The following is a 14,844-nucleotide window of genomic DNA, read 5'->3' as shown; positions in this document are numbered from 1 at the left end:
CAGGGGGGTGCGAAACGACCACCATTCAACACGAAATAAGTAATATAACCATTCCAATGACTCCGAAGCTGTTCAGTTAAGGTAAAAAAGTTACTTAGAGCACCTTTAAGTAAACAACTCAGCCACTCAGCTTTATGTCATGTCAAAATCAAACTTGAAATGGGTTGAAAACATGATGACTGGGGGGTTTTAGTGAGCAATCAGCTTGGGAAAATTATTCTTCGTGTCTGTGACCAGTGTATACGCTTTATGACTGCTGAAAATAAGTATTAAAAAGAAAAGCTGAACATTAGTTCACAAATAATATGTAAATGTTTAAATTGTTTCTGACTTTAGTTATTATTTTGGACTAACTTGATGAAATGTATACTTGATTTATTAAATAGAACATTACATAGTTAGATGGTCTCTCCTTTTTGGTCATATTTGGTCTCTCCTTTTATGTAATGTTTTTTTTAACCAGGAAAATGAAGTGTAACAGGAACATAAATTTACATTTGATATATATATAATTACATTAAAGTTATTCATTGCATACGAAAAAGAAATGGATCGAGAAGGGAAGCCTGATTCAAACACACACCTGTACACTACAGGCTATGCCACAGCTACAACAAAAAAGCATATTGATTATAATAAATATTATAATTTAAAATATTCCACCAGTTTTCTTCTCTAATTCACATCCCCATGTAAATCAGTGTGGTTGGGCCTGAAAGTCTACACACCAGATTTCAATTCACCAGTGCCCTCTATTGGTTCATCTGTTGAACTGCACTAGCGAGACGAACAATGGTGGACTGACAAAGGCTGCCATCTGGCCGACCTGATGCTGAGCCAACTGGTTCCCCACTTTCAGAATTGGAGTGCTGAAAGAAATGAAACGGGCCAGTTGGTCACGGTGATGTATGAATAAAAATGGGATGAGAGGATGAATGGTGCATCCAGTGACCTTTGGAGTTTTAGCCGTGTGGGAAATACCGAGGACTGATCTCTTTTCTTTACATGGATAGAGAGAGAGAGAGTAGGGTGCGGTTCACAAGGTCCCTACACACTGAACAGGGAATATCCTTTAAAGTTCACTTTACTCGTGTAAATAAATACATTTATTGAAAGAGGCCTTTTAGGTTCACCAAGGCTGCATTTATGTGATCAAAAATACAGTAAAACAGTAATATTGTGAAATATTATTACAAATTAAAATAACCATTTTCTATTTTAATGTGTTTTAAAATGTAATTTATTCCTGTGATGGAGAAGCTGAATTTTCAGCATAAATACTTCAGTCTTCAGTGTCACATGATCCTTCAGAATTCAGTCTAATATGCTGTTAAATGCTTAATTTTTTGTATTTAATTTTTTTTATCAATTTATAAAAAATACTACTACATTTATAAAATGTATAAATATAAGAAAAAGCCAACCTCTTCGTCCCTTGTGTTCACGTCCACTTTCTTGGAGCTGATGGCCTTGCTGACGTGTTCGATGTTGTTCTCTCGACAGTAGTCGAAAATATTTTTGTCCTCTTCCCTGAAGTCAAACACAACAAAAAAAGAAAATACCCTGAAAAAATGTCAAGCAATAATAAACTGAGCAATTCCAAGAGGCTCCATTGCTGACACCAAATGATGACACAAAACCTTTTACGAAATGTCATAGAAATGAATTAAAGAACATCTGATGAAATAGCATTAAATCATAGTAAGGAAATAAGAAACCAATAGTCTATTCTTAATGTTACATAACCAGGGTCAAGGTTGACGCTAGAAAATCTGAACCCTGTAAATAAATATGACTGAGTGATGATCCAAGATAATGCCAGGCTAAACAGGGCCAAACTGATGCGCACAGGTGCAGCATGCCGCAAAAAAATCATGTAACTGGAAGGCATCTCATGGTTACATGCCCATCCACCTCTGTGGCGCATTCTCAGGAGGCTGGCGCTCACCACAGCAGTTTTAATTATTTTCCTCTTTAATCACCTTGTGGCATTTGGGCCGAACCAGGCAGGGCAGAGCAAGAGATCGAGAGAGAGAAAGAAAAAGGGTTATAGGGGACGAGGTACAGTTGGTTGGAGAAATCTCATTAAGAGATTTACCCCTGCCCCTCTTGCCCATGCAGGATGGCAGATTAATTGCATTTGGAGCCCTATTGTGTGGCCGCCCCTCACTCTCATTACAGGGGGCAGGGCAGATGAGACTAGCAGCGGACGGGACCTCCGTGCCTGAGAGAGACAGGAAATACAGGCGGGCCAACTTTAAATGAACTGATATCTGAGACTGAATCAGTCAAGAGTATTTCTAATACACAATCAACAGACTGACACAAAATAGAAATATTAAATATATGCACACAGTGGTGGGAAAAGTTTGATACCAACACAATAAATGCATTAATTGTGTGCAAAACTTGATGCATGTTATGCCTGGCATCTTACATTTCATATGCCTCAAAAAGATCAATTCTAGTTAAAAACACTAGAACAGGGAGAACAAATACGTTTTTAAAAGAGAATAAAAAAATCATCAGGGAAGTTGCCAGTCTAATCTAATCTAAAGGCTGGTTATTCCATAGCCGTGGCTCAACCACAGAGAAAGAGACAAAAAGAAGGTTCTGGTCACTTGATCTTAGACTTCTGGAGGGGGTGTAAGGATGCAGCAGTTCAACTAGATATATGGGAGTTTGGTTATGTAAGGTTTTGTGAACAAATAAAATCAATTCTGAACTGAATAGGCAGCCAATGAAAAGCCCTCAGAATTGGAGTGATGTGATCGCTTTTATGACTTTTCTGTAGAAATCTGGCAGCAGCATTTTGGACCAGTTGGAGGCGAGCGATTTGAGATTTAGAAATACCACAGAATAGACAGTTGCAGTAGTCTAACCGAGAAGTAATACATGCATGAACAAAGCCATATCTAAAGTTTTATAGGTTAGAAATCGTGTCATTTAAAGATAAATGTGCTAGCCAAGATTTGACATTGTTTAGGCACATTAATAGAGGTTTAATTGCTGAAGGATCATTTCTATTGATTGGTAAATAGATCTGGAAATTGTCAGCATAAAAATGGAAAGACACCCTACAACACAACGAATTACTTACAGTAGGACAAAAACATTTATTGCAGTTTCCACAAATAAGGTTCAAAAAGGGCCTGAAATTCTTTTTAAAAATGTTTTATTTAAAATTGATCAAATTAAAAAATATGTCACAATAGATAAGAGGGTTGTAATTTTATCCTACATTTGGTGATTTTTTAAATTGATGTTAAATATACAAAATCTATTAATAAAAAAACAACTAATAATGTTAGAACGGGTACAAGACAAGTGTTGTAAATTGATCCACATTTTGTCATTTTTAAAATTAAAGTTAAATATGCAACTTTTTTAAAATCAAAATAATAAAATTTTATTAAAAGATTACCAAGCTAGATTGGGTAAAAGTGTATCCTACATTTAGTCATTTTCAAAACTACAGTTAAATTTTATCTATCTATCTATCTATGGAAAAAACTATCAAGTCAGAATGAGAAACATAGTTGTAAAATTAGCCTAAATTAAGCTAGTTTGTAACATGAATTTGACATCAGATTATGTCACAATTATGACATAACCATAATCGTATTATTTTATTTTATTGTATTCATGAAGGTTACCTTTTGTGACAGAATTTTAAGGGGTAAACAAAAATGTTGGTGTTTAAAATGAACTACAACATCTTGCTATCTTACATTTATGTAATAAAATAGTTTGTCTAACATATCAAATAATTCTCAGAACAAATTCAATAACAAGTCTGTACTTAGAAGTAATGGGACACCAACGTCCACCGTATTCTTGGAAAATGGCTTATGCCCATGTATGCGTGCACTAAACCTGGCCTTATCTCACTCATAGTAAATAAGGATGAATATGTGAGTGTTTGTGGTCTTACCGTGACCCAGTGTGTCTGTGCCATGTGGGCATCATCCGTCTCCCGGGGCAACTAATCAATAAAACTGCTCATTCGTCAGACTGATGCTGGCCTGTGCTCCTAAAGCCCGAGTACACACACGCACACAAGCCCACGCTTACACCTGATTAATGGCCCACTGATAAACGACATGGCATCAGCGATGCCGCTGAGCATTCTGGGAAGGTCACTGGCTACTCTGTCATTCCACAACGCTTGATCAACGTTTTCTGACTAGTGAGAGACCAAACAAAAGACCTATGTCCAAGTTTTCACACACAAGACCTCAATGCAGATTATACAGGGGAATCTTAAAAGACTAAAACATAGATATTAAAATATAATGAACAACTCTTTTAAGTTTTACTGAATGAATCCATCCCGAATACTTCTTGCACACCAGGCAATGTTAAAGGGATAGTTCTCCAAAATTTTTTTAACTTTAGTTCGCATTGAGTTTCATTGTATTTTTGTCCATACAATGGAACTGAAACTGTTTGGTTACCAACAATCTTCAAAATATCATCTTTTATGTTCCACAGAAGAAAGTCCTGCATGTTTGTAGCGATATGAGGCTGAGTAAATGATGACAGAATTTTAATTTTTTGGGTGGACCATCCCTTTAACATCATCAATCAGTGATGAGCAGAGCTGACACATACACACTGCCCTCCAAAATAGCCAGATATTCTAAAACTGACACCTCTGCCCCCATTAATCAGATCAGATCAATCTGATTCATCTCTCTCCAAGCCGTCACAGAACAACTCATCTATCATGCATTCTTACAGTGAATGAAGCGTCCTCATTCATGATTACTGCAGAAGCACAGGATTATCAGATCAGCTTATCGGCTGTTGTTCCTCAAGTGAGTTTGAGCAAAAAAAAAAAAAAATTATAAAAAATGAGATGGTCCTGGAGTTACAGGTCATCTGGTTTTGCAATCGGGCAATGCAGAATCCATTAAGACGCTCTAATCAAATGCTAACGAGAGGTTTGAATATGCAGGAGGGCTCTCAATCACAGAGCTTGGAAATTGGAACGCAGTGAAGCAGTCTGCATGGCGGTCTGATTGGGTCACGCCCGAAATGGGACGCTCAGCGAGCGACAAATGGGAGGAGAGGAGGGGGAACGGGATGTTAATTGCCTCTTTGCTTTTCCGTCCCCAATGAACGACTCACATTCTCCCGGGACACGTCAACTTGGGTTACGAACCCCTGTTGTATTGATACTTCCATATATTTCTTTATCCATCCATGCCTGGATCCATTTTACATTCCTATCATTGATATAATCATAAAAAAGTAATTATACTCCAGTGCTTCCTAAGGCCTCTTCACCCCCTATGCTTGCATACTAATACTGTTAATTTAAGAGGTAAAACCATGTGAATTCAGCCCTTAATTTGTCTCATTGGAAGAAGCAACGGGGCGGCTGGTATCCACGAGTTCCTTGAGCAGGAAAATGAATCATGCATCACTGATACAAGAGTGATCACTGGATCAAATAAAAAAATTACAATAAAATAATCATATTCATAAGCAAGACTTGTTACCTTATTTTTTCCTCCTGGTATAGAGAGCTAACCGCTGGCCCACCGAATCCAGTTCTATTATATCCTCCCCTTCGCTCCGACGACTAAAAAAAGAAACAGAAAACTGTCACAATGCCCACAAAGTGAAGCCTAGAGGTCCATTTAAAGGTCTTAAACATCTGAAAAGCCACAAAACTGAAGTGAAATCCCTCGCCTGCTGAACAAACAGGACATGAAACTATATAAGACAGAAACACAACAGTAGCCCATAGTAGTCACTCTCAGTTTAATTTACAAGAGAAATGTACAATACGCCTCCATCGAGTTCGAATAAGACAGAAATCTGGCAGGACATTGCACATGTTGCTAGACTTGACAGGTTTTGTATATTTGACATTGTTATATTCACTTTTTTTCCAGACAGCACAGCACTTGGCAACAGCAAGAGAGCGAGCACAAAGGACTCTGGATATTTAACCACTGGTGGAACTCGCTGAGGAAAAGATTAAAATTGCTTTGTGCAGCCGGCCAGCTCTATTATACAGCATTTTTAATTCAATGACTTCAAAATATTACAGTTCAGGGCAGAAAAGCGCTGCATCTGCACTTCTGTTTGAATAGCAGGCTTGTATTAAAATACCGTAAATGTGTGCACTTTTTTTTTTCCTCCACAGCAAGTGCACGTAACAACAGAAGTGCACAGGAGGTCAGCAACGAGCTATTGTCTCTCCTCCCTCGCCAGGGCTCTTTCTCTACCTTGTAATGGAGCTGCCTGCCTTCTTTTTAACACACTAACACAATCAGTTCATTCTGAAAGGTGGGGAATTTGTTTATGTGCTTTTGTGCTGGTCTGGATGGCAGTCAGACTGGGTTACTTGCAGTAGTATCAATGAAGGGGGATGGATCTGCTCTGACGTGGATTATGGGTAAAAAGCAGGAAGATAGATAGATAGATAGATAGATAGATAGATAGATAGATAGATAGATAGATAGATAGATAGATAGATAGACAGATAGATAGATAGATAGATACTGTTTCTGATATCTTTTGAGCATAATCAGAAAAAAACCAAGGGTTATTAAAACCAGGAGTGCACAACCACAACAACTGCACAATCAGAGACTGCCCTCTTCTGGACATGTTATTCAGTAACATTACAGCACAGATCCACTTACTAGATGTATAGTTTATTTGCATGAAAAAATAAAATGCTGATTAATGTCATGCTTTATTTGCGAGCAATAAATCCATCTCCAAGTTGACAAGTGACAATCTTTCAAAACAATACTATGCAAATCTGTTCATCCATAACTTATATAGGTGGACTGGGACTTTTTTTTCACAAAAGACCAAAGAAAAACATTGTTTTCCATCTCCTTATGCAATTGCCCCTACAGTAAGTTTATTATTTACCTTCTCACTGCCTTCTGGATCCAGGGCATGTACACAGGACACGTACTCCTGCATGGCCTGCTCTGCACTCATGTCCCCCAGCTGTTTCCATGCTGACCTGTAAACAGGAAGCACTCTCTCAGACTTTAAAGATTCAATTTTTTTTTTTTCTCAAAAAGCTCATATTATTGGACACAAAGTGGATTTATTTATTCATTTAGCGGATGGTTATATACAAAGACTGACAACTGAGGAAAATTACAAGCAATTTGTCATAAGAGCCAACAATACCGTCCTTCGGATGAGACGTAAAACCGAGGTCCTGACTCTCTGTGGTCATTAAAAATCCCAGGATGTATTTCGAAAGAGTAGGGGTGTAACCCCGGCATCCTGGCCAAATTTGCCCAGTGGCCCCTGTCTATCATGGCCTCCTAATCATCCTCATATACTGATTGGCTTCATCACTGTCTCCTCTCCACCAGTAAGCTGGTGTGTGGTGGGCGTTCTGGCGCAATATGGCTGCCGTCGCATCATCCAAGTGGATGCTGCACATTGGTGGTGGTTGAGGAGATTCCCCCCTTCTATGTAAAGCGCTTTGAGTGCCGAGAAAAGCGCTATATAAATGTAATGAATTATTATTAATATTCATAGTATTAATCAGGTGGCTGGACGGGGCGTCTGGTATCCATGACATGGATGTTATGATGACAACAAATGTCACTGTCAGCTATGAAATGAGCCCAAATCAAAATTCAGATTTAGCATGAAACATGACTTGTTAAGAGTCTTACCATTTTCTCTGACCCTCGAAATCGAAGAAACCAGGTTTTGCTGTATTGCACTTTCCAACTTTGACCTGTCAAACAAAAATGTATTAATAATATTTACTTAATAAAATTACTGACAAATGCTCAAATAACTGATCCCAATGTCCAATGTCTTCGACTTCATAACCAACAGGCATGGTCATCTGTCAAGAGTGTACAAAACTTAGCATGGAAACTATTATTTACTTCAAAACACCATTACTAATTATTTTTATTACATAACATTTTGGGTAACTTTGTATTAGCCATCATTCATTGTTAAAAAATATGGTAAGGCTTTATTTTACAGTTCCGCTGTTACATAATGTTACATGTACTTACCACAGTAATAACAGTAAACTAGATTAAAAAGTTTGTAGACAAACTTTAAGTTGGCATGAAAAAGCCTTTCCAGAAAGTTTGAAGAATTTTTAAAAGCTTGAAGTTTGAAGGTTTTTAGTTTTAATTAGTTTAAGTTTAAGTTTTAGTTTAGTAGTTTTAAAAGTTTGTAGAAGTTTGAAGGTTTTCAGTTTAGAAATATTAGATAGAATGGAAGCTTATGAGTCTTGATTGATTAGAAACAGTACATAGAATGGCAGCTAATGGAGTCTAATGAGCCTCTCCAACTGTCAAAATTTGAATTTAGTTTGAAGTTAGAATGAAAGACAGAAAGATTAGTTAGATAGAAAGCAAGATTAGTAAGAAAGAGAGAAAGAAAGAAATGAAAGAAAGAAAGAAAGAAAGAAAGAAAGAAAGAAAGAAAGAAAGAAAGAAAGAAAGAAAGAAAGAAAGAAAGAAAGAAAGCTTAAATGAGTCTCAATGAATTAGAAATAGTACATAGAATGGCAGCTGATGGAGTCTTATGAGCCTCTCCAACTGTCAAAATTTGAATTTAGTTTGAAGTTAGAATGAAAGAAAGAAAGATTAGTTAGATAGAAAGCAAGATTAGTAAGAAAGAGAGAAAGAAAGAAATATAAGATAGAAAGAAAGAAAGAAAGAAAGAAAGAAAGAAAGCTTAAATGAGTCTCAATGAATTAGAAATAGTACATAGAATGGCAGCTGATGGAGTCTTATGAGCCTCTCCAACTGTCAAAATATGAATTTAGGCAGTTGAAGTTTAAATAGTTTTGGCTCAATTTGAACATTACGCAATGAAAGTCTATGGGATTTTTCAAAGTTTTTATCAGCAATTTTAGGAAAACAGCAAGTCTGATATAAAGCAACTCGAGTCAGAACAGTTTGAAGGTCTAGTCTGAGTTTAGTGGTTGTAGCTTGAACAGTTTAGGAGGAGTTACGTGGAGAAATTTAGTCTAAGAATAATAATAATAATCTTAAGTACAATATCAGTAAATTGGCTTTTCCAAGCCAACTTAATTATGCATAATTACTCGAACTAAGCCTAAACCAAACCCTAATCCTACCCTAACCCTAATGTAAGTACATGTTGTTAATTTATATTACCTATTACTCAGTCCTTAAATGTATAATTACACTGTAACAATGATACCTTAAAATAAAGTGTAACCAAAAATATATAAGTAAATAAAAAAAATCAACAAAATCACAAATAATCTCAACGCTTCGTTTCGTGTTGCGGGAGATCTCGTTTAAATGTATTATGATTTTACAGTATAAGATATGGTAAAAACTAAAAGAAAAGACAAGTAGGCTCTGTTTACCTGTTTGAACCTGGCGTACAGATACAGCAGCTGCTCTCTACTGGCTGTCTGGGCGAGATCTCTGACCCGGTCCGCTGCCACCTCGAACTCATTCTCCAGTTCTGCTCCGTCTAATCGAAGCGCTGTATCCGCAGAACCACAATCAAACTTCCCTAATCCGAAATCTGAATCCGAGTCGGATCCTCCACCAAGCGGCTCTCCGGTGTCAGGCCGGGCTGGATCAGTACCGGAGCCTGTCGCTGAGTCTGGGGAGGAGGACGGAGATCGGGAAGCCATTGAAGATAATGAAGATGCCTTATAGGGGTAATCAACAATATTTGTGATTTAATTATTATTAATTACTCATAACACCAGCGCAGACAGTTGACTGCTACAGTACGTTATCCGTAATCCGATTCAGTCGGACTTGTTTTGAGAATTGGTCCGTGAGTTGTACGTCACAATAATAGGCACGAGTGCGTCCTGCGACCGGTTTTTAGGTCCTACCGTTTTACAGTAGAGTAAACGCATGAAGTTAAATCAAAATCAATATTGCAACCGTTCTCGAACTTTATAGACGTATCATCTATTACATATATTACTATAGTTCTTGCCGTACTATATATGACATAATATGAAGTATTTGCCATTGCAATTTCAAAGAACTTAGAAAGCAGACAGAATTTCAAGTCAAAATTTAGAAGGGCTACAAACATTTAATTTACATTTACAACAAACTTTTCTTAGTGGTCATTTCCTGATATTCATTTCTTCATTAGTTATGATTCATGCGCAGATTTTTGCAATGCAAACATTGTCCACTAGATGACACACAAATCACATTTTCCCAGGCGAATCTCGCCGTTATTCCTGCCAGTGTAATGCGCCTTGCTCATTAACTAAATTGTTAGATTTTATAAAATATTTAATTTAACCATTTTTTTTAAAACTGTTTTTTTTTATATAAACATTTCTGGTTGGAGAACGGTAGTAGTCCGAAACTGTTGCCCAGAAGCTAAATTCGCCACCCTGCATGGTGTGTAAAAAATATTACAACATAAAGCTGTAGGCATAAATCAGCTCTCTATGGCCTTGAGTCAGCAAGCAATACATCAGTAAAATGTAAGTAAATATGTTTAACATAAACACGAGTGAAGGGCACAGATGGCCTGCTGGATGTCTAATTTTAACTTTCTTTTTGTTTATTGTGTATTTAAATCATTAATGTCATTTTAATCCTGATTAATATCTATCAATGAATATATTGATATATTTATTGATGTTTTTTGTACGTTTTGAAAGTGTTTATGCTCTCTTGTATGCTAAAATATAGAGATAGGTAGGTCAGCTTGTTATAAAATGTCTATTTTAGCCCCAAGAAATAAACCACCACCATCAACCAAGATGGGAAATAATGTGTTGGCTAAATTATAGAATTTTGGCATAGCCTAATTATTATATCAATATATCATAATTATGTCATAAGCATGTGCATCATTATATTAATATTAACATAGCTATAATCATATTATAACAAATAAAAAGAATGATCTAACCATATATATATATATACAATTTCATATATACAATATGTAAAAAAATATTTGCAAGATTATTGGCTACTTTTTACATATTCTTGTTTTTACATATTCTTCACTATTAAAAAATCAATAGAATATTTACTCCTGGTTTCACAGACAAGGATTAAGCATTTTAGTCTAAAATGCAAGAGCCGTTTTAACTGAAAGCAACTTGCACTAACATATCTTAAAATATGTGTTTTGACTCAAGCTGCACACCAGTAATGTTTTGTTTTTTTCTAAGGCACGTCAGACGTCAACAAAAGTTACTTACATGTTAAGTCTTACTTAATCTGTCTGTGAAACCAGGCTTTAGAATACAACAATAACAAAAAGTTAAACTTTATTATTTCTAAAATATTAAGCCAAAGGGCATGATTAATCACAAACAACAAGCCTATTTGTAAACGCGCCTCGCGGTGCGCGGTGACGCACATGCGTCTTTCACTCACTCACTCACTCAGCGCGCGCTGATGGCGGACAGCAGCTTCTTCACAAACGCCCAGAGAGTCTGGAGAGAGAAAGTCACTCCCAGATTCGCCCGCACCGGGGCTGTAGCGCTGTCATTCAGGCACCTGTTTTGGGGAGTCGGACGAGGTTTCTTTTAGTCCCTAAGTTGCGGGTTTTACTTTGAACGGGGTAATATGTGGGACCGGGGAATAGTGGACTGTGATAGACCGGACTTGATTTAGACAGAGCGGAAAGCAACGCAACGCATGAGGCTCCGTAACTTAGTGACAGAAATAACAAAAGCCCCAAAGAAGCCGCTGCCCGACCCGAGGATATTATTATAGTCCGACTGTGGATATCTGCTCCGCCAGCATGAAGTTTGCGGAGCACCTGTCCGCCCATATTACTCCAGAATGGAGGAAACAATATATTCAATACGAGGTGAGAGGTTTATGCATGAATTTTACATGGTGCATGTAGTCCGTAGTTGCGTCCTAGTCTAACGTTAGAGATTGAGAAGCAACTCAGAGGTTCCAGAAGCCTGTTCAGATTTGCGGAGCAAAACTTCACCGGATTGTTTGATTTGAATAGTGTAAATATTAATGTAAATATTATGTGGAAGCAAATAAATATGGGTTACAGGCTTAAGTTAAATGACCTGCATGCATTTAAAAAAATAAATCGTATCAGACATAAGGTGAAGCAATGATGTTTCTGGAAAATAATCAATTGCTAAATTCACCTTTTTTTTTTGTCATTTTTGTGTTGAATCACAATACATAGCCTAGGCTACTACATGATAATTTCATGATTAATTGTCTCTTCGGGGTCTTTGGTATTAATGAGGGACCCTTTGGCAGCTTTTACATCTGGACAATTTTATTTATATTTGTATATTTTAATGTTTTTTGTTCCTTTTTCAAATTTCAGTTATTGATTTTTATTCTGGTTTCTTGACACTCTCACACGTCTGGAACATCGCCAATCACCTGCCTGCACATTTGGCACAAAGAAGAATGACTTAAATTAATAATAATAATAAACTATCTATATAATCAATTCTGTTTCAATATAACAGAATTGTAAAGTTATATTAAGTGAACTCGCCTAAATTCTCCCCTTTTTTTTTCTTTTTTTTTCTTACTGTTTTGGAATTAAGCCAGAAAGGTCATTTTATGTAATTAGCTTGCTCGCCCACTTTATGTCTGCATCAATTAATTTGCTGAGTTCAAAGTATTTCTGCTGAGAAATCTTTCTTTCTTTCTTTCTTTCTTTCTTTCTTTCTTTCATAAAAAAATAGCAAGAAATGTATGCATAATTTCAACAACATAAAGTAGGTATAATAATGCACACATTTTTCTTCATTAACAAAAGGTTAAATACAGCTTCAGTCCATGGTTTCCAAGGTTTCCATCCACCATTAGTTTTATGAATTATGAACAAAGGAAAGCGCTCCGAGAGATTCATGGTATATCCATTGCTAAATATAAAATGCCCCACTATCAAGCCTCAGCTTTAGGAGGATGTAATTCTGCCTAAAATAAAACAATTTCATTCTCATTTAAAATGAATCAGAAGAACATTCTCAATTAAAATTAACTGAGGAATTATTATTATTATTTGTAGTAGTATTAGTGACTGTCATGTTATTAGTTTTGAAAAAATTTTTTTGAACTGTTCATTCAAACTGTTGAATAATGAAGGATTTCAAGCCAGATTTGAATCTCATGTTGATTTATTTATTGTTTCTGTGCTGTGAAATTATTGACTGACTGCACAGTTAGACAATAAATCAATGGTATTTGTTGTGTGATGATGGATGGTCAGGGCTTCAGCATGCGTCTTGGCGCAAAGCAGGAGAATTCCTTTGTCTGGAGCACTGAATCTGTAATCAGACGGAGAACCCAGGCAAACATGAACTACTGCGACTATTCTAAACAAAATGTATTTATCCAGTCTATTCTGTAGTAATTCTTTGTTTTCACATAGTTTGGCAGATTGATTAGTCTTTGACCATTACAAGCAGATATTCTCAAGTGATTTAGTGGCATGATGCCTCTATATCTGTTGCATCTGACTTTCACCGTCAAACCTCAGTATGTGCCAATTTGCATGTGTGAACGGACTGCAGTGAGATTCCAGCTTGATCTGTCAAGGACAAGACAAAGGACTCAAGGAAAATAGTTTAATTCATAATGTTCAGCCTGTCATTTGACACTACAGGGAATGTTAAATGGATTTGTGAACTGTGTTTATACCGTTTGGGACACAGACAGATTAGCAATATCCTTTCCAGCACTGTACAGCCTTATCAATGAACTGTCTGGCTCTATTTTTTACATACAGTGACAGATTGTTCAGTAGTGAGAGTCTAAGCTCTGATTTACAAGATGAAGACGAACATCTTTTTTCAGCTACATTTAATACAATGTGATACAGCTTATAGAGTGTATCCCAAAGAAATGCCGAATTTATTAATGTTTGGTCATTGAAGTCCCTCTGTGAGCAGTTAAGCCATGATAACTATGGACTCTGTCTCTGCTCATGTATTGCTTTGCCGCCAGTGGCTGACAGCGCCACAGAAAGTCAATGTGAAGCATCCGCACAGGCTCTGAGCAATAAAACTGAGTCCATAAACTGGCTTTAGGAACCTTACAAGGAATGAACTTCTTAAAGGGCCAAACTTCCTTACCTAGTCCTTCCCTTAAAACTTTGAACGAGACAAAATATTTATTGTTTTATACTTTACATAACATATTTAAAGGATGACCTTGAAAATATTATGAAATATCAAGTGAATTAAGATGGAAAGAGCATTGCAGTAGTAGAAGGGTGAAAGGAGGTTGATGAATCGTTTAGTCTTTCTGTTGATAAATTGACAAACTGATTGAGTGATAAATTAATTAGGATTCACACTTCGGGCTGTGCATATTAAATAGCTAAATCGCTATTATTTGACTTTTAAGCCTGACTAAGAAGGGAGAAAGAGAGAGTGAGAAAGATGGTGTGTTTATGGGCGTTGCTAGGGTGTTGCTATGCAGTTGCTAATAGAGGGCCTTATTTAGCAGTGCTGGTTCCAGATTTTTTATTTTTTATTAATTTCTCCCATAGGGATTTTTAAAAAGTCTTTGTTTAAGTTAAGTTATAAGCCATGAACCAGGCCAATCAGCTGTGAGGTGAATCTACAAACTTTGATTTGAAGCAAAAAAAAAAAAATCAAACAAAAATATAGAGACAAAACTGTGTGTACTTAACGGCTTTAGTGAGGGAAAGAACTACAATCCCATGAAGCATTGGAAACAGCATAATCAAATTAAAAACGATGGAGGAGTATACCGTAAAATATTTACAAACATTGATTATACATAAAAAACAATATATTTTAAGTTTATTGCAAAATATGCAAATATAGAGTATTTCAATATTTTGAAAGCATAGGGAGATTACAGAGAATTTGCAGTGCTTCGTGAA

The 14,844-nt window shown here is 36.5% G+C and overlaps 2 protein-coding genes and 1 long non-coding RNA gene across 5 annotated transcripts in view; 1 reads left to right on the top strand and 2 right to left on the bottom strand.

Moving 5' to 3' along the window:
• Positions 1–9,860, bottom strand: part of acbd6 (acyl-CoA binding domain containing 6) — a 35,060-nt gene extending 25,200 nt beyond the window's left edge. Inside the window, exons 1-6 of one of the 2 annotated variants that reach the window (XM_082187683.1) lie at positions 9,707–9,860; positions 9,365–9,609; positions 7,671–7,735; positions 6,901–6,997; positions 5,508–5,590; positions 1,425–1,530 (exon numbers count right to left, since the gene is read on the bottom strand). In XM_082187683.1, the coding sequence (XP_082043809.1) occupies positions 1,425–1,530; positions 5,508–5,590; positions 6,901–6,997; positions 7,671–7,735; positions 9,365–9,609; positions 9,707–9,710 (600 nt within the window). In that variant the 5' untranslated portion in view covers positions 9,711–9,860. Of the gene's footprint in view, positions 1–1,424; positions 1,531–5,507; positions 5,591–6,900; positions 6,998–7,670; positions 7,736–9,364 lie in introns of both variants that reach the window. The other variant, XM_082187682.1, reaches the window with a different exon arrangement.
• Positions 8,416–9,344, bottom strand: LOC309512210. The gene is made up of 2 exons (XR_014210924.1): positions 8,834–9,344; positions 8,416–8,754 (listed from the first exon to the last, which is right to left on the bottom strand). It is a non-coding gene; the product is annotated as an uncharacterized lncRNA (long non-coding RNA).
• Positions 9,861–11,384: 1,524 nt separating the features above from the next.
• Positions 11,385–14,844, top strand: part of xpr1a (xenotropic and polytropic retrovirus receptor 1a) — a 76,369-nt gene continuing 72,909 nt past the window's right edge. For both annotated transcript variants that reach the window (XM_082187681.1, XM_082187680.1), the window contains exon 1: positions 11,385–11,814. In XM_082187681.1, the coding sequence (XP_082043807.1) occupies positions 11,746–11,814 (69 nt within the window). In that variant the 5' untranslated portion in view covers positions 11,385–11,745. The remainder of the gene's footprint in view (positions 11,815–14,844) is intronic.

Source organism: Leuciscus leuciscus (genome assembly GCF_965113295.1).
Source record: "Leuciscus leuciscus genome assembly, chromosome: 13".
Taxonomy (NCBI): domain Eukaryota; kingdom Metazoa; phylum Chordata; class Actinopteri; order Cypriniformes; family Leuciscidae; genus Leuciscus; species Leuciscus leuciscus.
The sequence above is the reverse complement of the archived record's forward strand: the minus strand, read 5'-3'. Positions and strand labels throughout refer to the sequence as shown.